Raw genomic sequence first — 25466 nt, 5'->3', positions numbered from 1 at the left:
GTGGGTTCACAAAGAGCCAGCAGTTTCAGCACTCTCACACAAAGCCATCCCTACCTTTGAAAGCCACTTCTAGAATCTGCAATCTGATGCCGAAGGCCTGGGCAGAAGCTGAGGTCATTTTCTAAAACACAGGAGCATGACTTAGCTTGTAAATCTGAGCCCTAATGGCACAGGCGTTCCAAGGCCATGAATCTTCTATTTTCGCTCTAACAGAATGTTTAGGTTGTCTGTGAGTTAGAGCAGGGAGAAGGTGTGGCTCGGTGGGCAGGGTGGTTTGATGTCTCTCCAGATGGCTCTGTCTGAGGACTTGGAGCCATGTCATTCTAAAAGACCCTGAAAGATTCTGTGTAGAGATGTTCATATACAGGCAAAAGAAAACAAGGCTTCATCCCAAGAGCAAGAGGAATGCAGGACTGCAATGTGGCCCACTGGAGGGGAGGTCAGGAGGCTTTTAATTAAAATAAATTCCAGTAACCCTGCGTTCATTTTCCTGTGGCTGTCCTAAGGCAGGAGTTGGAACAGTAAGGACAGCTTTCATTAAGAGGGAGGCCTCTGTGTACAATGTGACGATTGTCTTTTGTAGCAGTCTTAGGAAATAGTCCCTACTCTGTACCAACTGCAAAGGACCCCAGGGAGTTTAAAAATGGAAAGTCCCAAATCTTAGCCTGGTGCTAACCCAGAGGAGCTCCTTTACCCAGGAAACACAATGAAGCTACGTAGACCCTGCTGGGGGCTGCTCTTCGAGTCTGTTAGCCTGTGGAGGCCACATGGGAAGTCTGAGAACACATAAAGCCCGGAAGAGACCCTTTCCTCACCCCAGAGCCTTCAGTGGTCCCCACAGGAGACCCTCTTCGTGAGGAACACTTTCGCAGTGCCATAGACAGGGGCCTGTGACATGGCTTCAGGGAGTGGCAGGACTGCTGCTCACCAGCTGTGTGATACAAGGAAGTCCGTGGCCATCTCTAGGGACAGGTGTGCATCCATAAAGTGAAGTGATCCAATGGCAGCAGACAAGGTGAGGCTCGCAAGGTATAAATATGCAGAGTGCCCACACAGGGCCTGGTCGCCATTGGGATCTGCCTACCTTAAGTGTCCTCACCACCAGGAAAGTGACCAGCCCCCCTCCACCACCACAACTTGGGGCCACCATGTAGTGAAGGCTTCCAGCAACCTCAAGTTCCTGTCACTTGTCTTGGTGATATAGATGTGTTTTCCATAAGCTGCCTTAAAAATCCTTTTTGAAGCCAAGTCGGGGTATAAGTTACATAGGCTTCTCTAAGAAGTTCTGAACACAAATTACAAACCAGCTCAGAAGTGAAAAACCCAAATCTCATGAACGTGGTCATCATGCTGCTCACGCACTTCAGCCTCCCCAGGAGAGAAATGAAGGGACAGGCTTTGCTCTCAGACACAGTGAAGGGACAGCAGTTGGTGAGCAAGCTTGATGAGGTTTCAGCTCTGCCCCAGCTAGAGGGGCCAACGCACAAACTTGGGTGGGGAACAGGCCTCCTCTCCTCCTCTTCCACTGGCCCCAAGGGCTGCCAACCCCTGCAGCCCCTACCTGCCTGTCCTTTAGGGCTGCTCAGAGCCCTGTACCCTCAGCAGGGTGGGGTAGGGATGGGGCAACTCCCTCTTTGGGTCTGGAGTGTGGTAAGTGGGTAGCACCTAGGTTCCATTCTAGGCCTTGCTTGGCCTCTAACTTGCTGAGTGACCCTGGACCCCAATCCCCTAGATGTGACTACTCTAGGGTGACTTCCAGAAGTTTCTGAGAAGGGATCCTCCTAATGCTGGTGAAAATAGAGTACGGGGTATCTCTTTCCTTCTCTAGGCCTCAGCCTCACTCCACTGCACCCTCACTTCCCCTTTCTCCCTTGCTCCCCGTGGGGCACAGAGCAAGGATGGATGCCACATGTGCTGCTTGGGGAGCTCAAAGGCAAGGCCAAACTCATGCTGGTTGGGCATTTTGTAAAAACAAATGGGCCCTGAGAAGGGACAGAGGAAGGTTCTCTCAGAGCGCACAGGGGCCCAGGGGAGTGGGAAGTCTGAAGGGAGACAGGCAGCTGGGGCATGGCCAGCCATGGCTTACTCTCACTTGACTGTACCACCAGGCCCCACTTGGAGGCTCAGATTGGAGGCATCATGAGAGAGGCAGCAGGGACAGCTAAGAAGCGCATGGGAAGGTAAAGGACACCTCACTGTGGCTGCTCCTAGGTGTCCATGTCAGGGGCCCACAAGACCTAGAGCCTGTGTATATCAGGTGTGACTGATTTCTGGTCTCTCTGGAACACACGGGGCCCAAGGAGCATCAGTAACCCATTGAGCAGGGAGTGGGGAGGGCCCAGCACTGGGCAAGCTGAAAAGGCAGGCCACAGGGGGAAGACTTGAGAAAAGGGAGGGTCGTGTAAGGTAAAAAAGAGGAGACCTGGGTGAGATGCAGTGTCCAGCTTCTGATACTGACATTTTTCCAGTCTACTGTGTAAAATGTGGCTAGAGGCTAGGACCAGTGGGGGTGGGGGAGATATACATATTTGTGCATAGGAAATTATATCTTAGGAATCCACTTAGTCAGCCCCTGCCCCCTAAGCTCTAACCAGACAGAGCCCGTTCCATCTGCTGTCACTGAACGCTGCAGAACTCCCCGGCCTGCAAGAGCCCAGACCACAGATGGGGCTACTTCCAAACAAGGCCGCCTGCACTCAGCAGGCTCTGCCCTCTCAAAGGCTGAAATGTTCTTGGCTTTGAACCATTTCATTTTAATATCCTTTAGGAGATGAGTTATAAACACAAAGCCAATGCCCTGAACACTTAGCAGGGCTGGGAAAGCTGTTAATACCAAGTTTGTCTATGGCTGCTCTGGGAAGCTGGCCAGGCTCAGGTTAGTGACATTCCAGGAGCCTGAATTGGGAATCTTTATGCAATCACAAGCCTTCGTGACTTCTTGGGCAGTTTTGTCTGCATAAGGAATACAGGGAAGGCACAGAGCAAAGGGATCAGCTTGCGCGTCGAGACTGAAACACTTGCTTCTTGGCCAGTGGCGTTTTGTTAGTGAGAGGGCAATGCCTTCAATGGGCATTCTGCACGCAAGCAGGCAGGCTACAGAGAATCCTCAAAGGAGAAATTTTTCTCATCAATAATTATTTTCTTCAAAAATCAAAACCAAAACCAACCCCCTAAAAGTCTTTTTACCCCATACAAACAGGTTTAAGCACAGGAGAGCAGAGCTAAGATTCCCCCTTGGTGCTGGGTGGAATGTGCAGATTTGCTCCTGGGATCCAGCCAGGACTTCTGAATTAGAAGTGACCAACGTCCAGGTCAGAAAGTCCTGTGCTGTTGAGAGCTGTGAGTGATTTGGTTGCCCCTTAGTTGCTACACAAAGATAAGCTGCAAATTGCCCTCTCTTATTTCTCCCTGGTGGAGGCAGCAGAGGCCTGGAGAAACCTAGGCCGCAGTAGATTTCTTTCATTCCTGCTGTGGGGGCATTGGCCACGTGAGGGGACAGCAGAGAGGTGACATAAAAGACACTGGGAATGTACCCACCTGTGCTCCTGCTGCAGCCCCTGGCTGTGTGGTGCCTGTTGCATTTCTGCTTCTAGAGGGAAGCTGATTCCCCACATGTGCAACACGTGCTGGCCTGGTGAGCTCTTTTCCAGCCTTTCCCACATCTGCCACTGTGGGCACAAGGATTTCAATGGCAGCAGTTTTTAAACTATGTTCATGGGGTAGGGAATAGTTTGAGAATTCTTCTTGCTTTTATTGCTCCTGATTTGCCCATTTAGGTGATTCGTTTGAGGCCTTAGGGGCAAAGGTTTGTGCTCCTTTTTGCACCTGTTCCAGGACTTCATGATGCTGCAGGACAATCAGCATTTATTTCTAGCCCACTGCTTCTCTGCCCTGGCTCCTCACTTAGCATTTACTCACCTTTAAGGCCTCAGTAAGCTTTTTTCCTAACAGCATCAGGGTGATAAATAGTTCAAGTGTCTTCTGATTGATAGGTGCTGAATCTGACAAGGGCCTGCCTAGGAGCACTATACAGACTGATGGGGACTTGGTCCTTTTGGGGTAGAACAATGAGTAGAGACAGTAGGTCCTTCAGATTCATGGTACCTTCTGGTACGAAGAGGTGGCAGTATGAACTCATCTGTAAAATGGGAGGTCCTGTCCTGCCTCCAAGGGTTGTTAAAAGGATTCAGTGAGCATGTCTGTGGAAGTACCAGCACCTGCATACAAGAGGTGCCCAAGTGCTGCTGCTATGGTTGTCACTGTCATTGTTGCTGTCATTATTATGATTCTTGCTTGCTCCTGAGTCTCTCCGTCTTTTCTTTTTTTTTTTGAGATGGAGTCTCGCTCTGTTGTCCAGGCTGGAGTGCTGTGGTACAATCTTGGCTCACTGCAACCTCTGCCTCCAGGGTTCAAGTGATTCTCCTGCCTCAGCCTCCCGAGTAGCTGGGACTACAGGTACGCACCACAACACCCAGCTAATTTTGTTGTATTTTTAGTAGAGATAGGGTTTCACCATGTTGGCCAGGATGGTCTGATGGTCTCTATCTCTTGACCTCGTGATCCACCCACTTCGGCCTCCCAAAGTGCTGGGATTACAGGTGTGAGCCACTGGGCCCGGCCTCTCAGTCAACTTTTGCTTCTGCTTCAAGCAACCAATCCTCCAGGCCTAATGCAGAAGCCACCCCCTTTCCCAATTTGTAAAACTATCAGTCCCAACTCCTTGTGCCTGGGAGAAGTTGTCTTCTTACCCATCTACTTTATGTTTCTCACATTTTTTTTTTTTTTTTTTTTTTGGAGACAGAGTATTGCTGTGTTGCCCAGGCTGGAGTGCAGTGGTGCAATCTTGGCTCACTGTAACCTTTGCCTCCCAGGTTCAAGTGACTCTCATGCCTCAGCCTCCCAAGTAGCTGAGACTACAGGCATGTGCCACTACACCCGGATAACTTTTGTATTTTTAGTAGAGATGGGGTTTCATCATGCTGGCCAGGCTGGTTTCGAACTCCTGACCTCATGTGATCCACCCATCTTGGCCTCCCAAAGTGGTTCCTCACATATTTCAATTCTGACTGGCAAGTGGGCTTTCTGAGTGCACGTCACCGAACGTCCTCAGCTGCTGCAGGTTGGAGCTGAGATTCTCTGCATGCTCCTGGGCCCCAGGCCTTCCCATTGGCACTCCAAACCCTTTTCTCTGGGCTGCCTTCATTCTTCCTGTGTCCCTTGTCTGCCCACAGATTCTTTGGTGGGCCTAAGGTGGGAGGAGACATATGCAGTGCCAGACCCTATAATGTGACATGGCATAAAGAGCCTCGGGGGTGGTTGGCTGCCTGGGTTCATATCTTTACCACTCACTGGTTATGGGCCCTTGGAAAAATTACCTAATCTCTGGGTGCCTCAATTTCTCCATCCAACAAATGGGGATAAATGTACCTATCTCATCGAGTTGCAAGGATTTCTGAATTAATAAATGTAGTGCGGTGAGAACCATTGCTGGTATGCCATATATAAGTGGTAGCTATTAATATTATAACTGTGTGAAGTCATTTAATTATCACATATTTATTATCTGTATCAAGTAGGTATTATTATCATTTTCAATTTAAGAGAAGGCAATAGAGTGCTATATTTAGACTGGAAAACTTTTTAAAAATATATAACTAAAATTGGATTGCCTCTGATTCTGTAAGTCATGCAAAGCAGAGTGGCCTAACTTCACAGCTATGAGACAATAGCATTCTAGGGCACAGATTCACTAGGTCCCACTCAATTCATACCTGCAGTCACTACACTGAGCACTGGGTCAAGTGCTGGAAACCAGAATCCCTCCAAGCAAAAAGATGGTCTTTTGGCCTTAGCCTCCTCTCTGTTTGGTATTCATTCAGGAATGGACCCACCTCCCCTTACTCTGCCAGTTTACGCCCCCAAGGAAAACAGGAAAGATCTGACAGCAACCTGACACTCTTGCTTTCCAGGTCAAAAGTCACAGATCCAGTCTTCACACTTGTTTTGCCTCACTCAGAGCCTTAAACATATTTCAGTTAGTTACTATCAGTTAAAAATTGGGCTGGGTCTGTGGTGGCTCATGCCTGTTATCCCAGAGTTTTGGGAAGCCAAGATGGGAGGGTAGCCTAGGGCCAGGAGTTCGAGACCATCCTTGGCAAGACTCTGTCTCTAAAAAAGAATTTTTTAAATTAGCTGGGTGCAAGTAGTGTGTACCTGTAGTCCCACCTACTTGGGAGGCTGAGGCAGGAAGACCACTTGAGCCCAGGAGTTTGAGGCTGCGGTGGGCTATAATTGCGCCACTGCACTCCAGCCTGGGTGACAGATTGAGACCCTGTCTCTAAAAAAATAAAAAATAATTAAAAAAAAATTGAAGATTCTCCAATAAAACTCCAAATTTCTACCTTCTCTTAAAAAAGGAGCTCTGCCAATATAAGCTTCCCTTCCACATGGCTGCCAGGGGCTGGAGCTTAAGTAGCAGGTATGGGTTTTAGTTTGCCACAGTCCTCACCACTCTGTTTCGTCTCTCTCATACTACAGCCATCAGTTAGCTACCATTTATAACTATGCTTGCTGCTGCTGCTGGTTTCTGATAACCACCTGCTTCACTCACATTGGTTCCTGTAGACATTTAGATTTGTGACTTGCTATTCTAGGAGTTTCCATCAAACATGTATTTTAAGTGTTTTATTAATAGGTATGGAATAGAAAGTACTTTCCTCCTATTACATGAATTTTAGGCACCAACAAGCAAACCTGATGATTAGTGTGGAATGTTCTAGGGAGCGGGGACAAGAAAGGTCACCTGTCTCCTCTCTCCATCCTTACACAGGCTCCTCCAGATCTAAAAAGGTGCTTCAAGCTCTAGCAGGCCAGAATGAGAGATCTGCAAGGTGAATGGACAGATGGATAAATGCCGATGACCCCTTCATCAGTTCCTCTGTGGACTGAAACTCCCTGCCTGGCCCATGGATCTTTTCGGACCAGGCTGTTCATTGAAGCTTTCCCTTCACCTTCTCCCATGTGCTGGCCTCATTTTAGCCGGACTTCTGCTTCCTGAATCAACCCCATGCCTTCCAGATATTGATTTTATGCTTTTGAGCACAGTGGACCTTATTTTATTCAGTACATAATTATTTTTATCTGATATCTTGGAATACACCCCTAGGTCTTCTTTATGAATTGTACTACATTTCTGAATATTATGACCAAAAAAAAAAAATCATTAGTACTGTGTTTTCTGCCAATGGAGGCACATTGTATGCTCTGTATGCTCTGAGCCCAGGATGGTGGATTAAATAATTCCTGAAGCTTGATGCTCTACCTATTATGTGGCGATAAGAAAAACCGTAAGAAAAAGCCATAAATGGCAATTTCCTTTTGGAATCCTGAAGCCGTGTAAGTTCATCCTGATGGAAAGTTCAGCCCTGACAGTGTCTGGAGGCCGGCTGGCCCAGAGGCTGAGCTGTTGCCACAACAATCTTTAAAAATAGATCACCTTTGAAAGCAGAGCAGATTTCCCGTAAGCCCAGTACAGATGCTCTGGGGCTCTTAACAGCTAACGTTTGGATAGAAAGTAGCTGTATTTAAGAATAAAAGACTAGAAGAAGGCTAGAAGGGGAGAGAAACCAAAGGACTCCGAGGAAAGCAGCAGAGTAGCATAGCTGCAGATGATCAGATAAAACAAGGAAGGCTCCGTGGCGGGCCTGTGTCGTGGCTCTGTCCACCTGTTAACCCACCTAGAAGGCAGCTCGTTTACAGACCCAGGTGCCTGTGAGACAGGAAGAGAAAAGGATTCTTCTCACCATGGTGCTCGTGTCTCCCTGAAGCGACAGCAGCGTGGGCGACGATGTGTGCAGAATCTGCTGCCTCCACTTGAGAGGGGCTTCTACTCAGGATGATGAGATGTGCCTGTCACCACAGAAAGAAGAAACATGTTGTTTACATACTTGGCAGCAGCAACAGGGAACTAACTGTCCTTGCAGAGATAAGCAGAAAGCCAAGGAACTTTCCAGCAAGCTAGAAGAAATTATTTATGTGGAAGTGAAATCAACTTGCAGGAGAGCTGGATTTTAAAAGGACTGAGTAGTGGAGGGAACACTGGACAATGAATCCAGATGGCTCAATGCTATAGCCAGGGCCTGTCACTAAGCAAATCATTAAACATCTATGATCCTTTGAGCCCAGTGTCAGCAAAGGAAGGGGGAGTTACAAGAAGTAAAGAGATGGATAAAGGTGTCAATGCTGTGCAGAGAAAGCGGGCAAGCCCAGTGCCCTGCCTACCAGTCAGCCCCAAAAGTGGGACCTACCCGTGGGTGTCAGCAGTCTCCCCACAGAAATACAGATCCCTCCTTTGTGCCTGTGCCACCAAGCCCATTTGCCTGCACCCTCTACAAACTTGCTCAGGGGAGCTGCCCAATCACAGAAAGAAGCTCAGTTCCTTGAAAATAAAGTCCACCAAAATGTTTTTGCCCAGGCGCGGTGGCTCATGTCTGTAATCCCAGCACTTTGGGAGGCCAAGGCGGGTGGATCACTTGAGGTCAGGAGTTCAAGACCAGCCTAGCCAACATGGTGAAACCCCGTCTCTACTAAAAATATAAAAATTAGCCAAGTGTGGTGGTGCATGCCTATAGTCCCAGCTATTTGGAAGGCTGAGGCATGAGTATCGCTTGAACCTGGGAGATGGAGGTTGCAGTGAGCCGAGATTGCACCACTGCACTCCAGCCTGGGTGACAGAGACTCTGTCTCAAAAAAAAAAAAAAAAAGTTTTTAAACAAAAAACTATGATCTTATGAACATAAAATCACAATCGTCCTTTCAAATAACAATGCAAAATACATGCTTTCAAATAAAAAGTAACTACTCATCTCCCTGTCAGCATTTGGAGTTTTAAAATACTATTAGTAACATGTTTACATTCATTCATACTTAGGATCGCCTACTATAGGAGTGGCATGGGCTAGAAAGTGTGGGCAGTACAAAAAATAAAATATGGTGAAGTCAGATAATACACTGATGTGAGTCAGTAGGTAGTTCACAATTAATTGCCAAAAGAGTGACAGAATACTAAAATGCCATGAGTAGGCCAGGCATGGTGGCTCACAACTGTACTCCCAGCACTTTGGGGGACTGAGGCTGGTAGATCGCCAGAGCTCAGGAGTTCAAGATCAGCCTGGGCAACATGGTGAAACCGTGTCTCTACAAAAAATACAAAAATTAGCCGGCCGTGGTGGCATGTGCCTGCAGTCCCAGCTACTCGGGAGGACTAAAGCGGGTGAATTGCTTTGAGCCCGGGAGATTGAGGCTGCAATGAGCTATGATTATGCCACTGCACTTCAGCCTGGGTGACAGAGCAAGACCCTGTCACACACACACACACATTCACACAAAAAGATAAAAATGCCATGAGTTTAAAAAAAGAAAACACCAGATTGGGACAGGCAAAACACACTAGCAATTCATAAGATGTAAGCTGCACTTTAATTCTTTTTTATTTGTGATACCAATTTTAATTTTCTTGATAATTGTTATCTTCATTTTATACATGAGAAAACTAAGATTGCTGAATGGGTGATTACGATATCTCACAGCAAATAAGAGACAGAGATAAGAGTCTGACTCTGATCCTCTAACTTCAAATTCTGCTATTTCTATCATGTCCTGAGTGCTGCCATTCCCCCCATCCTAGCCAGTGGTGGGAGATATCACTAATTGATGCCAGCACACTCCTCAGGGAACCCCGATTCAGTCCTCAGGAGCTGTGATTCATCCATGGCAGCTGGCACAGGAGATCAAGTCATCCCAGTTGAGCATTCTAGTCTGGACCATGCAGTACCTCCTCCTCTTGTGACCAGCCGAATGCATTTCTGAGACTATAATCAGGGCAGAGATAGAATCTTTGACTCTAGACTGTCACCTTACTTGTCACATGTTAAAATCTGCTGAGCTACTAGCTCTGGACTTTTTATGATGGGGCTACTCTAAAATAAGATTGCAGGTAATAATTTTTATTGCTGCATTGGAATAGTCAGAATTTCTTATTCTTAAGTGCCAACAATACCCTTTGCTTTAAAACAACATTTCTTATTATAGAATATAAAGAATTGAATATGTGATTTTGGCAACCCCAAATTAGCCACTGTCCTTGATTTGGCATGAAAGGCCCAATCTTAAGCTCTGACTTGAAATGTTTTTCAAATAATGGGCACTATGAAATTCAACTTCATGTATGCCTAGACAATAGGAGCCACAGGGATAGAGTCAAATCATTGCTTGTGTAGTGTTTGGAGAGAGGAAAAAAGAGAGGAAATACCCACTCCCTCAAAAAAAAATACCAAATGCAAATTGAGCGATGTTTACTTTGTTTTTCCCCTACTATCTCTACGATCTGTTATTTGGAGAAAACAATCACTGTGTAATGCCAGAAAAGCTTTAACTCATATGATGCAAAGACATATAGTATTTTAGATTAAAACTAAAACAAGAAAGATTTTATATTTTGTTTCTTTCTATTCAATATTATAAATTCAAGAAAATGTTAATAGATATGTGTCTAACAAAATTATTTTCAAATGAATAATTACGTGTTCTGAAACCAGTGTAAGTTGTTTTTTTGCCATGGAGACAAAGCAAAGTTTTCCAAGAGCAAAATACACACAATATCAAGAAAATGAGTCAGGCTGGGCGTGCTGGCTCATGCCTATAATCTCAGCACCTTGGGAGGCCGAGGCAGGAGGATCACTTGACCTCAGGAGTTTGAGACTAGCCTGGGCAACATAGTGAGACCCCATCTCTACTAAAAAATAAAAAAAATTAGCCAGGGGTGGTGGCATACACCTGTAGTCCCAGCTATGCAGGACGCTGAGGTGGGAAGATCACTTAATCCTGGGAGATCAAGACTGCAGTGAGCCGTGATCGTGTACTGCACTCCAGCTTGGGTGACAGAGCAAGACTCTGTCTCAAAAAATAAAAAAAGAAAGTGGGTCCTGAAAGCTTAAAGGGATCTCAATTTATCACAAAATTTTCATGACTTAAACATTTTTCTACATGAGATGCTAACATAAGCAAACATTTATTATTCATTATTCACTTCAGAAACTCAATCCCTAATGTAATTTATTTGATGTTCATGAAGCTTTTAAAAACCATACGCTAGAGGGAAGGGGGTTTGATGGGGGGACACCCATGATGTCTAAAACGTGCAAAATTAGCATCTAATTTATTCAGTAAAATTCAATTTAATTTCATTTAATTTAATTCAGTCCTACTCAATTCAATTTATTTTAATTTTTAAATGCTTTCTGCATGCCAGATATTGTGCTAACAGTAGGAATTCCCCCGAAAAATTAGGCAGGAATTTTAGTTTTAAAGGAGCTCACATGTGAACTACAAAAATGTAGGATAGTTTGTATTTTATGCAGATTTACAGACACCGCCCCTCACTAGGTTTTTGCACCCAGCTAACTAACTTCCTATCTACCCTTACTCTTGTCATCATTTCCCAAGATTTCAGTATCCATGGGATTGGCCTGTACTCAATCAGGCAGGAAAGAGATGGCACATGTAAACAGGTTAATAGAGGAAAAGAGGTCAATAAAATGATTCCTGCCATGGAGGAAACCCAAGATGAGCGTGCTGGGTCCCAAGACAAGGTGCCGGGGGCATTTGCTATAACCAGAAAGAATTGTAGGGAAATGAGCAGTGGGTTTCAGTAGAGACGCAGCCTACCTGCAGGGACCTTGAGGGGAGGGGCTGGAGGAGTGGATGCTCTGTCCCCATGTCTTCCCTGGTCCAGGCTGTGTATCTCTCAGTCTGAGGGAAAGGGCACTGAGATGGTAATTAAAGGTCAGCCTCTGGGGCACAGAGTAGGGCTGAGAAGGATGCAGAGTGTAGCTGAAGGACCAAACGGAAATGTCCAGCAAACGACCCAGCTAATACCTTGGCCTCTCAGGTTTCTGACAAACTTACTTTCCTCCTTACTCTCAGGTGCCCAGTCCCTGGGTCACACTCCAGACCTCATCATCACTCACTCAGTGTTACCACTGCATCCTCCAGCTCACAGACCCATTTTGGCTCTTGAGGGGTCCTAGATCTATTGCCTCCATGCACATCTACTCCACCGCCCCCTGACATTCTCACTAGTCATCCAACCCTCCTGCTGTCCTTCCCTTCTTGTCCAGCTTAATGGGCACCGCCTGTTGCCTGTATTGAAAATGCCCTCCACTGATGCATTAATTGAGATGGTAAAAAATGGGGAACCACGTAAATATCTATCAGCAGGGGAATGAACATATTGTGGTTTATTCTACAATGAACATATTGTGGTTTATTCTACAAGTTCTTGATTGAACTCCATCTACATATGTTAACATGGTTATATTTCAAAAACATACCACTGAGTGAACGAAGCAACTTGTAAAAGGATGCAAACACCATGGCACCACTGATTTTCAAGTTTCTTTTCTGGAGCAGAAGAACCCAAACAAAACCTTCTGTGGTTCTCAATATACACAGCAGGAAAGAGCAGAACAGCTGCTCTCACAGAAGCAGGTGGAGGGGCCTGGAAGTCTGACTACCTGCTTCCAGCTGGCTGCCCCAGAAGAACCTCCATGGAACATGAGGGCTCAGGGTGACACAGATTGAGAACCACAGCACATGCTGGGCAGTGAGGCTTCCTTAGGGAGTGAGTGCAAAGGAAGTTGACAAAGCTAGTGATAAGACTACACTGTCTTTCCAAACTCAACCATTGTTCACAATTTTCAAACAATGCTTCATTTGCTAAGGGAATATAACTACCCTGTTACATGCATCTGAGAGCATTTAAGGACTAGGAATCACAGTTAACAGAATCATAGGCATCCTGCTTGCCTCTCCTGGATTTCTGCAAGAGATCAAGTAATGGGCCTCGCTGGGGCTCCATAATTTGACCACACTCACTCCTTCTCCTCATGATTTATTCATCTCCCCAGGGCTTGCATTTCCCCTCACGTCCTTTGTTCTTTTCAGTATCTTATGGTTACATTTATCAACTGTCATCTTGAAGCTGAGGAGGAATGTTTAATATCCCCAAATCCCTTGGGGTGCTGGCATGTTGGACCGGGTTAAAAACAAACAAAAAACTTCTAATATCCCACGTTGAACAAGGTCATTAATTAAAAAAAAGAAAAAAAACTCATCCACAAGACCAAGGACCTCAACCCCTGCCAAGGCACAGAGCAGCTGTTCCATCCTGGTGCCTTGTGTGTGTGTGTGGGGGGAAAGCACAGATTCCTCAGTGCCAATCAAGCTGTCAATAGATGCAGCCAGAGCCAGAGCTGGCAGACTTTTATCTAACTGGGCCTGTCCCCTTGGATTTGTAAAATGTGTAATATTTCCTAGAGAAAGCTTGACGACTAGTGAAAAGGATGAGAGATACTTCTATTTCTGCAGGCAGACCCCATCATCTGAACACTCAACTTCAAACCCTGGGAGGAGTCTGAGTGTGGAATCCCAGCTCTTGGGGATGGGGTGAGTCTTGGGGGTGAGGGAAATATATTTTCCCCCCACTTTGTAATAATTACGGGTTCAGTGACAGAGCAAAATCTCTCCTACAGCAAAGTAGAGAGTAAGTACACAAGAAGATCAAGGTACATTTGTGGACTTAGCTTGAATGTATTTACTCTGGAGATGAGAACACTCAGCGAGGAGACAATAGAAGTCTTCAACTTAGTCACAGCCAGGATCTCTTTGTACAGCTGAGGGTGAGCACTGGAGGGACACAGGGAAGGAGGGAACTAACATCGATTAAGCATCTTCTTCTGCCAGGTGTGGCACTAAGTGAATTTTACCACTTACCAGTTCACTCAGTCTCAAAATGACCATTGAAAGTGATGTGAACAGCCCAATTTACAGAAGGGGAAATTAAGCCTCCAGGAGATTAGGCTACTGGTTGAAGGTCACATGGTGGGTCAGCAGCAGAACAGAGATTCAGACTAAGGCCTGTAATTCCAAACTGCATATTTTTCTAGTCTAACGCTTGGTTATTGAGAGGGTAGAAGTTACAGAAAGATGATTTTCTAATCAATGTAATGAAGAGCTATTTAAGGGTCAGAGAAAGAGGTTGTCAAAGAGTAGACTCTGTCCAGAAATGGAGTGGGCTGCCTAGAGGGAAGAGCGAGATGCTAACATGTGGATGCCTGAGCAGCTTCTAAACGCTTCAGAGGGATGCCATAAAGGAGAGAAAAGCGGCAGATGGTGGATAGAGACGATGTTATGGTGCCATCCACCAAGAGTCTACGACTCTGCTTTGTTTCAAGTTTGTGCCTTAATTCAAAAGAAGTTCAAGTCCACTTGTCATTGGAGGTGTGAGCTTGCTGTTTCTTTTATAACTGACCAGCTGTGAAGTTGCATAGCTTTCCTTCTCACCCTGCCCAAACTGGTCATTTCACCCTTCAAATTTAAGCTGACATCCTTATGTAAGACAGGGTCACGTTGCAGCCCCAGGTTGCCATTTCCTTCCCTCTCCCATCTCTGCCCAGCAGGGAAGCCTTTCATGGCCACACACACCTTGGAGGCCTGGGGCAGCTGGTGAACCTTGGCCAAGAAAAAGACGGAGCTGGGAATCCCTGGGGGATTAGATGAACAGGAAGTCACTGGGAGCAGAGAGTATTGGAAAACTGAGTTCTGAGGGCGCTGGACTAAGCCAGTTTCTTTTAATAGTCAGAGAAAGTCCTCAGTGGCAGCTCTCCAGTTGTCAATTTTAGCTCCTCCAAAGAGCTGGGGAGAAAAAGCACTACTCTGTATAAGCATTACCAACAAAATAGATACCTCAAGGGCTTATATTTTCTTGGTTTGGTTGCAAGTATGTGTTTTCTTAAAACTTAATTAGATTTTTAAATGATAAGAGTATTACCTGCATATAATCTTAAAAAATCTTACGTGACGGAAAAGAATAAACAATTGAAATTAAAAATACTCCTTCCCCCTTCTACCTGCCTTACCCTCTTTTTCTCCCCATTCCCAGCCTTAAAGCTAATCAGTTTCCTGTATTGTTCCAGAAATAAATCTCTCTGTCTCTCTCTCTCACACACACACACATACACACGCACGCACAATCATAACCCAACCACGTGCCGCTCTAACTTCATCTCCTATGACCCATACTGGGCTCCAGCCACAATGGCCAGACAGATAAATTGCATTTCTTTAATTACGAGTGAGGCTGAGGATTATTTTTGTATGGTTATTGGTCATTTATGTTTCCTCTTCTGTAAATTGTATGTTCCTGTCTTGTGCATGTTTCTACTGAGTTGTCTTTTTTATCCAGATTTTTAAAGAACCCTTTCTATATTTTCTCCTCTTTGACATTTATGTTTTGACTTCATGATATATTATCACAGAGTAGTTTTTCATTTTTACGCTGTCAAATTTATCACTTTCTTCTTTTCTCTTTTTTTTTCTCTTCTGTCTCCTAATGTATACTCATCTGTATATATGCAGAGAAAAATTGTTCAGCAAGTGTCAACACTGGCTATTTTTGGGCAAGGAGGCCTGAGGTGACTGGTAGCATATATTTGACCTTTCCTATATAGCTTGATTTTTAAAACACAAAGAACATGTATCATTTTTAGAAAAAGTAGTTATTACTTAAAAAAAAAAAACCAGTAATCTTCCCCTTTGTGGCACTTGGATTGATGTCATTCTTAGAAAATTTTTATAGTGAAACAATATGAAACAATAAGTGAAATAGTACGAAAATGGACTAATACAGTAAATTGGTACCAGCAGAATGGGGCATTGCTATAAGATACCAGAGAATGTGGAAATGACTTTGGAACTGGGTAATGGGCAGAGGTTGGAAAAGTTTGGAGAACTCAGAAGACAGGAAGATGTGGGAAAGTTTGGAGCTTCCTAAAGACTTGTGGAATGGCTTTGGCCAAAATGCTGATAGTGATAAGGACAATGAAGTCCATCCAGGCTGAGGTGGTCTCAGATGGAGATGAGGAACTTGCTGGGAACTGGAGCAAAGGTCATTCTCGCTATGCTTTAGCAAAGAGACTGGTGGCTTTTTGGCCCTGCCCTAGAGATCTGTGGAACTCTGAAATGAGAGAGAAGATTTAGGGTATCTGGTGGAAGAAATTTCTTTCTTTCTTTCTTTTTTTTTTTTTTGAGACAGAGTCTCGCTCTGTCACCCAGGCTGGAGTGCAGTGGTGCGATCTCGGCTCACTGCAACCTCCGCCTCCTGGGTTCAAGCGATTCTCCTGCCTCAGCCTCCTGAGTAGCTGGGACTACAGGCACGTGCCACCACGCCCGGCTAATTTTTTGTATTTTTTGTATTTTTTTTTAGTAGACAAGGGGTTTCACTGTGTTAGCCAGGATGGTCTGAATCTCCTGACCTCGTGATCCACCTGCCTCGGCCTCCCAAAGTGCTGGGATTAGAGGCGTGAGCCATTGCTCCTGGCCTGGTGGAAGAAATTTCTAAGTAGCAAAGCATTCAAGAAGTGACAGAGCATAAAAGTTTGGAAAATTTGCAGCCTGACAATGCAGTAGAAAAGAAAAACCCATTTTCTGGGGAGAAATTCAAGCTGTCTGCAGAAATTTGCATAAGTAACAAGGAGCTGAATGTTAATCACCAAGACAACAGGGAAAATGTCTCCAGGGCATGCCAGAGACCTTCACAGCAGCCCCCCTCATCACAGGCCCTGAGACCTAGGAGGAAAAATGATTTTGTGGGCCCAGGACCCCCTTGCTGCATGCAGCCTAGGGACTTGGTGCCTTGATTTTTGCTCCAGCCATGGCTAGAAGGGGCCAAGGTACAGCTTGGGTGTGGCTTAAGAGGGTGCAAGCCCCAAGCCTTGGTAGCTTCCACGAGGTGTTGAGCTTGCGGGTACACAGAAGTCAAGAACTGAGGTTTGGGAACCTCTGCCTAGATTTCAGAAGATGTGTGGAAACGCCTGGGTGTCCAGGCAGAAGTGTGCTGCAGGGATGAAGCATTCACAGAGAACTTCTGCTAGGGCAGTGTGGAAAGGAAATGTGGGGTGGAAGCCCCTACACAGAGTCTCCACTGGGGCACTGCATAGTGGAGCTGTGAGAAGAGGGCCACGGTCCTCCAGACCCCCAGAATTGTAGGTCCACTGACAGCTTGCACCGTGCTCTGGAAAAGCCACAGACACTTGATGCCAGCCCATGGAAGCAGCCAAGAGGGGGGTTGTACCCTGCAAAGCCACAGGGGCGGAGCTGCTGAAGGCCCTGGAGCTCACCTCTTGCATCAGCATGACCTGGATGTGACATGGAGTCAAAGGAGATCATTTTGGAACTATAAGGTTTAATTACTACCTTATTGGATTTTGGACTTGCATGGGGTCTGCAGCCCCTTTTGTTTTGGCCAATTTCTCCCATTTGGAAAGGGTGTATTTACCCAATGTCTGTACCCCCAATGTATCTAGGAAGTAACTAACTTGCTTTTGATTTTACAGGCTCATAGGTGGAAGGGACTTGCCTTGTCTCAGATGAGACTTTGGACTTGGACTTTTGGGTTAACGCTGGAATGAGTTAAGACTCTGGGGGACTGTTGGAAGGGCATGACTATGTTTTGAAATGTGAGGACATGAGATATGGGAGAGGCCACAGGCAAAATGATATGGTTTGGCTTTGTGTCCCCACCCAAATCTCATCTTGCACTGTAATCCCACAATCCCCACGTGTCATGGGAGGGACCTGTGGGAGGTAATTAAATCGTGGGGGTGGTTTCCCCCATGCTGTTCTAGTGATGGTGAATGAGTTCTCATGAGATCTGATGGTTTTATAAGTGTTTGGCATTTCCTCTGCTGGCTCTCATTCTCTCTCCTGCTGTCCTGTGAACAGGTGCCTTTTGTCATGATTGTAAGTTTCCTGAGGCCTCCCTAGTCATACAAAACTGTGAGTCAATTAAACCTCTTTTCTTCATAAATTACCCAGTCTAGGGTATTTCCTTATAGCAATGTGAGAATGGACTAATACAACTGCATTCTACATCTTTCCTAATTCTAAACAAAAGACTAGTATTAATATTTTCGGAGGTGTTTAAAATTAAAAATAGCATTATTCTGATTATTTACAATAAATTGATTGCATATGTATAGCAAATGCACAGCAACTACTAAGAGCCAATCAGAAGCGCTGCCATTAGCTGAGAACTCTGCACCTACTTAGGAGCCATGTGGGAGCACTGAGCAGCCATCACCCCAGGCCTGACCAAGGCCAGTAAGTTGTTCAGGCTGAGACCTAAAGCTAGATTTTCTGGCTCCAAAGCTGTCAGTAGAGCAACTGATGAATTTAATGATTTCATTACACTTTGCAAGTCAAAATACCCTAAATTTGGGAACTCTTAGAGTGGCAGAGCTACCCTGGAAACTGAAAAGAGGGATATGCAATTCAAGTGAGAGACGGGAAAAAGCAACCCAAGCTAGCACTGCTATGGGTGTGTTAATTTATACACACCCATAAACATACTCTCACTCACATAAGTAGAACCCTGTGATTTTTCTTTTGGATAGGAAAATAAGGTTTTATTGCCAAAATCTGCCATGAGGAGTTTCAGAAACAATCACATTTGCATGGTTTTCTTCCGGACCCCTGCAGCAGAGGGAGGGATGAGGTAGATGACGGCTCTTTCATCAGTCCCTGGGACTGCTGCCTTCCTTGTGTTGGCTCTCCAGGACTTGGTTTATTTTTCTTCATTTTAATGAGTTAATCACTAAAATGCTTTGGAACTTTTCTGTATTTTACAGGAAATAAAAGGTCTTTTCTCTCCGGGTATTTCTGTCACTCCAAAGGAATGAAGGGTGAAAAACAACAGGGAAAAATAACAAAACCTCTTTGTGTATACTTAATAAATGGCTTTTATACATGGGTCCCTTTTGACGGCTGTGGCCTTACTGCACCTTTCTGTATCTTAGGTAAATCTCCTAAAGGAAAGAGAAGGATTGAAAAATGTTTAATAATTACTGTTAAGAAATAAAAGTAGCGTATACTGGCAGAAGGCCTAATAGTTCACAAAGCACTTTCCATTTTGAACCTTTGAGTAGTTCTATGAAGTGGATGGAATACTTTGTAGGTTATTTTTTTTAAGGAGCTAAATGACTTGCCTACAATCAAACAGCTGATAAATAGAATAGTCTGAATTCCAACCCAGATTTTTTGACTTCAAATTCAATATTATTATCATTTCACCAAGGTATTTCTTTAATAATCTCCAGTTAGTTTTAAAACACTCTCTAATCTTTTTTAACCTCAAGAGTAAACAACAGCAAAAGTCGCCTATCAAATTTTATAAGTATTATAAAAATGAGTGAATTCCACTATAACCTGGATACAGGGAAATCCTTCTAACTTAGGGTCACAGGAAAGGTTGAAAATTTGAACACATTTAGAAAACTTGTGTGGCAAAAAGCAGAAATAGCACTAATAAATGAGTTCAGTAAGGTTGCAGGATACAAGATAAACATAAAAAATCATATATTTCTATACATGAATAATCAGAAAATGAAATTTTAAAAGCTTCCATTTGTAATAGCATGAAAAATAATAAAATACTTAGGAATAAATTTACCCAAAGAAGTACAAAGCTTATACTCTAAAAACTACAAAACATGGTTGAATGACATGAAAGAAGAGCAAGTAAATAGATATCCCATGTTCAATGATTCAAAGACTTAATATTGTTAAGACGTCAATACTTCCCAAATTGTGATACAGATTCAATGTAATCCCTACCAAAATCCTGGTGTTTTTGTGTTTTGTTTTGTTTTTTGCATAAATTGACAAGCTGATCCTAAAATTCACATAAAAATTCAAGGGATCCAGAATAGCCAAAAGAATCTTAAAAAGAAGAACAAAGTTAGAGATTCACACTGATTTCAAAACCTACAACAAAACAACACTAATTAAGACAATGTGATACTGGCATAAGGATAAACATATAGATCAATGGAACAGAATTGAGAATCTAGAAATAAACCCTTACATTCATGGCCAATTCATTTTGACATGGGTCCCAAGACAATTTGATTGTGAAAGGATAGTCGTTTCAATAAATAGTGCTAGGACAACTGGATAGCCATATCCCTCTCTACCCCCCCAAAAAAGGAAGTTGGACCCCTATACCTCACACTATATATAAATATTAACTCAAAAGGAATCAAAGACCCATGTGTAAGAGCTAAAAATTATAAAAACTCTTAGAAGAAAACACAGATGTAAGCCTTCATGACCTTGGATTAGGGAATGATTTCTGAGATGTGATGCCAAAAGCACAAGCAAAACAACAAAAGAAAACAAAACAAAACAAAAAAAACGACAAGTTGGACAATCAAAGTGAAAAACTTTCGTTCTTCAAAGGACACTATTGAGAAAGTCAAAAGACAACCTACAGATTGGGCAACACCTCACAGATAAGGCTCTAGTATCTAGTATCCAGAATATGTAAATAACTATTATCAGTCAACAATAAAAAGCCAAATAACCCTATTAAAAATGTGCAAAGATTTTCAATAGACATTTCTCCCATGAAGATATACAAATGGCCAATAAGCCTATGAGAAGATGTGCTACATCATTAGTCATTAGGGAAATTCAAATAAAAAGCCACAATGAGGTATCACTTCATACTTAACTGAAATTTAAAAAGACAGATAGTAAGAAGTGTTGGTGAGGATGTGGAGATATTGGAACTTGCATAAATTGTTGGTGGGAATGTAAAATAGTGAGGCTGCTTTGGAAAATAGCACAGTAGTTCCTTGGAAAGTTAAATATAGAGTTACCATATGATTCAGCAATTCCACTCGTAGCCTTATACCCAAGAGAAATAAAAATATATGTCTGTACAAAAAAATTGTACATGAATGTTCACAGCAGTATTATTCATAATAGCCCAAAACTGGAAGCAACCCAAATGTCCATCTACAGATGAATGGATAAAAAAATGAGGTGAATCTGTATAATGGAATATTATTCCACCATGAAAAGGAATGAAGAACTGATACATGCTAAACATGGATGAATCTTGAACACATTATGCTAAATGAAACAAGTCAGACACAAAAGACCACATACTGTATCATTCTGTTTATATGCAATATCTAGAATAGAAAAATCCATAGAGATAGAAAGTAAATTGGTGGTTGCCAAGAGATGGGGGAAGAGGGAGGAATGACTGCCAATGGGTATGGAATTTCTTGAAAATACTCTGGAATTAGATAGCAGTAATGGTTACAAAACTGTGAATATAATAAAACCACTACATTGTACACTTTAAATGGGTAAATTTTGTGATATACAAATTTTCTCAAAAAACACTATGAACTAAATTTTAAAGAATAAATTGGGTGAAGATATTTACAACATATGTTATAAATAAAGGGGCAATATGTATAAGATATGAAGGATTTCTAGCAGTTAAGAAAACTGGACCAAAGCTTCCATTTAAAAATGGTGAAATGATAGGAATATTTCACAAAAAAGACAATTGACAAAAAATATATGAAAGTCACTTAAACATATGAAAAGGTGTTCAACTCCTTTTTAAAAAATATAAATGCAAATTAAAACTATCCTGAGATGTCATTTCTCACTCATTAGATTGGAATTAACTCAAAAGCTTGACAATGTACTTTGTTGAAACAGGTTGTGGGGAAACTGGCACTATCATACATTGCTAATGGAAATACAAATGATACAAGCTTAATTAAAAGGCAATTTAGCAATGTAGTAGTAGAATTCCAATAAGACAAACTTACCAATTAAGTTTTGTAGTAAATAAAACCACCAATATATACTCCCTTCAACCTACTGGTCCCATGCCTAGGAATTTTCTCTGAAGATACAACTCCAACAATACAAAAATAATTTCAAAATATTGAAACCTATTTAAATGCCCCAAAGTGGAAACTATTTGGAAAAAACCCATAGTACATACATAAAATGTATTATTATACATCTCTACAAGTAAGGGAGATTTCTGTGAACTGCTATAAAGTTCATAGTATGAAGGTTTCCAGATATACTGTTATGTGAAAAGAGCAAACATACTAATAACAAATAAATAACTTGGTAGGGAAAAAGAGGGACATTCCTAACAGCAGAATGCCAACTGATAAGTGTGAATAAAATGGTAGAACAGAAAATAATTATTTTCAACCATCACAGTTATGACTGGTTCAGGAAAGATTCATCAATAGATGTGTTAAACCCAGAGGGAAAATTTATGTGAGAAGCAAGATATTTACACAATCTTAAAATGTGTCTTTAAAGATGCTTATTAGCTGCAAGGGGAAAATAGTTACTATACAGTGAAGAAACTGTACATCACCAAGAATGGGTGATAAAAATTAATATCACCAGAAAAGGACAGATGGATTTCATGTGCCTCCGAATGAAATATCACAAGAAGGTACAATAGCCCTTTGTAGTATTCTAGCTCGGCATGCATCACTCATAAGGAAACATTAGACAAACCCAAACTATGGAACAGTTTATAAAACAGCTGACTTACATTCTTCAAAAATTTCAATGTCATAAGAGACAGACTGAGTGAGAAACTATTCTAGATTAAAGGAGAGAGGAGCCATGACAACTAAATGTAATACATGATCCTGGAGTGGATCTTGCGTTGGAGGAAAAAGAACTGCCATAAAGGACCTAACTGGGGCAATGGACAAAATGGAATATGCCCAATGTTCAAACTTCCCTGAAAAGCCAGGAGTAGTGGTTCATGCCTGTAATCCCAGCACTTTGGGAGGCTGAAGTGGGTGGATTGCTTGAGCCCAGGAGTTTGAAACCAGCCTGGGTAACATGGCGAAACCCCGTCTCTACAAAAAAAATATATAAAAATTAGCTGGGTGTGGCAGTGCATGCCTATAGTCCCAGTTACTTAAAGGGCTGAAGCGGGAGGATTGCTTGACCTGGGAGGGCGAGGCTGCAGTGAGCTGTATTTGCACCACTACACTCCAGCCTGGGTGACAAAGCAAGACCTGTCTAAAAGATAAAGAAAGAAATAAAATTCCTGGCTTTGATAGCTGTATTGTGGTTACATAAGAAAATATTCTTGTTTTTTGTTTTTTTTTTAGATGGAGTCTTGCTCTGTTGCCCAGGCTGGAGTGCAGTGGCGTGATCTTGGCTCACTGCAACCTCCACCTCCTGGGTTCAAGCGATTCTACTGCCTCAGCCTCCCAAGTAGCTGGAATTACAGGTGTGCACCACCACGCCTGGCTAATTTCCTTGTTCTTATAAAACATACACTGAAGTATTCAGGGATAAAAAGACATGATACATTGAACATATCTTCAAATGATTAAAAAATATAAACAGTTATCTCTGAGTATATGTGTCTGTATATATATGTGTGTATGTTTGTATGTATGTCTATATAGATAAATAGAGAAAACCAATGTGGCAAAATACGTTACAATGGTGGTGAATCAGGGTGCCACAAATGAAAGGCACTACATAACTCACTTCCCATTCCCAAAGTGCTAAGGACTCCTGAGAGTGACAAGACCTACATGCCGCATGCATATTTGAATTCCTTTGCTGATTCCTACTTTTAGACATTTATATTTCTTTTTATTTTTTTTTTGAGACAGGGTGAAGTGCAGTGGCATCCAGGTTGCAGTGCAGTGATGCAATCTTGGCTCACTCTAGCCTCGGCCTCCCAGGCACAAGCCACCCTCCCACCTCAGCCACCCACCCGAGTAGCTGGGACTACAGGTGTGTGTCATCACGTGTGGCTAATTTTTGTATTTTTTTTTTGTAGAGACAAGGTTTTGCCATGTTGCCCAGGCTGGTCTTGAACTTCTGAGCTCAAGCGATCCGCCTGCCTTGGCCTTCCAAAGTGCTGAGATTACAGGCATGAGCTACCGCGCCTGGTCTACATTTCTTTCCCTAAGCTAAACTGTGGCCTGGGGACACTAGTATCTCACAGACTCATTAGATCTACTCTTGATTCATAATCCAAATTGGCATACTTAATGCACTATAAAGCCATAAGTAAATGTGTTTGATTTCAACTTAATACCTTTCAATTTTATTTAACCGCAAACACTTTTTTCTAGGAAGACCTATGAACTCTCATGATATGCTAGTACCCTATGGAACACAGTGTGGGGAATGCTTCTCTAAACCAAACTCAGATCTTTGAATGCATACTGTTGGTGTTGGCTCTTGGAGGCCATCTTTCAGTTCAATGAATTTTGTCAGGAGAAACGGTCCTTGCTGGATGACTATGTGCATATTATCACTTATATGGTTTGGCTCTGTGTCTTTCCCTGCTGTTCTCGTGATAGTGCATAAGTCTCACAAGATTTGACGGTATCATAAGGAGGAGTTTCCCTGCCCAATCTCTCTCTTTGCCTGCTGCCATCCACATAAGACGTGACTTGCTCCTCCTTGCCTTCTACCATGATTGTGAGGCTTCCCCAGCCACGTGGAACTGTCAATCCAATTAAACCTCTTTCTTTTGTAAATTGCCCAGTCTCGGGTATGTCTTATCAGCAGCATGAAAACGGACTAATACAGCAAATACAGCAGAGAGGGTCACTGCTGAAAAGATACCCAAAAATGTGGAAGTGACTTTGGAACTGGGTAACTGGCAGAGGTTGGAATGGTTTGGAGGGCTCAGAAGACAGGAAAATGTGGGAAAGTTTGGAACTTCCTAGATACTTGTTGAATGGCTTTGACCAAAAGCCTGATAGCAATATGGACAATACGGTCCAGGCTGAGGTGGTCTCAGATGGAGATGAGGAACTTGTTGGGAATTGGAGCAAAGGTGAATCGTGTTATGTTTTAGCAAAGAGACTGGCAGCATTTTACCCCTGTCCTAGAGATCTGTGGAACTTTGAACTTGAGAGAGATGATTTAGGGTATCTGGTGGAAGAAATTTCTAAGCAGCAAAGCATTCAAGATGTGACTTGGGTGCTGTTAAAGGCATTCAGTTTCAAAAGGGAAAGACAGCAAAAATGTTTGGAAAATTTGCAGCCTGACAATGCAATAGAAAGGAAAATCCCATTTTCTGAGGAGAAATTCAAGCCAGCTGCAGGTAATGAGTGAATTTTCATCACCAAGACAACGGGGAAAATGTCTCCAGGGCATGTCAGAGACCTTTGCAGCAGTCCCTCCCATCACAGGCCTGGAGGCTTAGGAGGAAAAAGTGGTTTCACAGGCTGGGCCCAGGGTCCCCATGCTGTGTGCAGCCTAGGAACTTGATGCCCTGTGTCCCAGCTGCTCCAGCCTTGGCTGAAAGGGGCCAACATAGAGCTTGGGCTGTGGCTTCAGAGGGTGCAATCCTGAAGCCTTGGCAGCCTCCACATGGTGTTGAGCCTGTGAATGCACCGAAGTCATGAATTGAGGTTTGGGAACCTCTGCTTAGATTTCAGAAGATGTATGGAAATGCCTGGATGCCCAAGCAGAAGTTTACTGTAGGGGTGGGGTCCTCATGAAGAACTTCTGCTAGGGCAGTA

General features: G+C 43.3%; 1 protein-coding gene across 12 annotated transcripts in view; it reads right to left on the bottom strand.

Moving 5' to 3' along the window:
• Nucleotides 1-25466, bottom strand: part of TTC23 (tetratricopeptide repeat domain 23) — a 207731-nt gene that overhangs the window by 38628 nt on the left and 143637 nt on the right. For all 12 annotated transcript variants that reach the window (XM_058427131.1, XM_058427130.1, XM_058427128.1 and 9 more), the window contains one exon: nucleotides 7803-7908. In XM_058427131.1, coding sequence (XP_058283114.1) covers nucleotides 7803-7908 — 106 coding nt within the window. The remainder of the gene's footprint in view (nucleotides 1-7802; nucleotides 7909-25466) is intronic.

This window comes from Hylobates moloch, unplaced genomic scaffold (assembly GCF_009828535.3).
Source record: "Hylobates moloch isolate HMO894 unplaced genomic scaffold, HMol_V3 SCAFFOLD_14, whole genome shotgun sequence".
NCBI classification, from domain to species: Eukaryota; Metazoa; Chordata; class Mammalia; order Primates; family Hylobatidae; genus Hylobates; species Hylobates moloch.
Note: the sequence above shows the minus strand (reverse complement) of the source record. Positions and strands in the feature narration are given on the sequence as shown.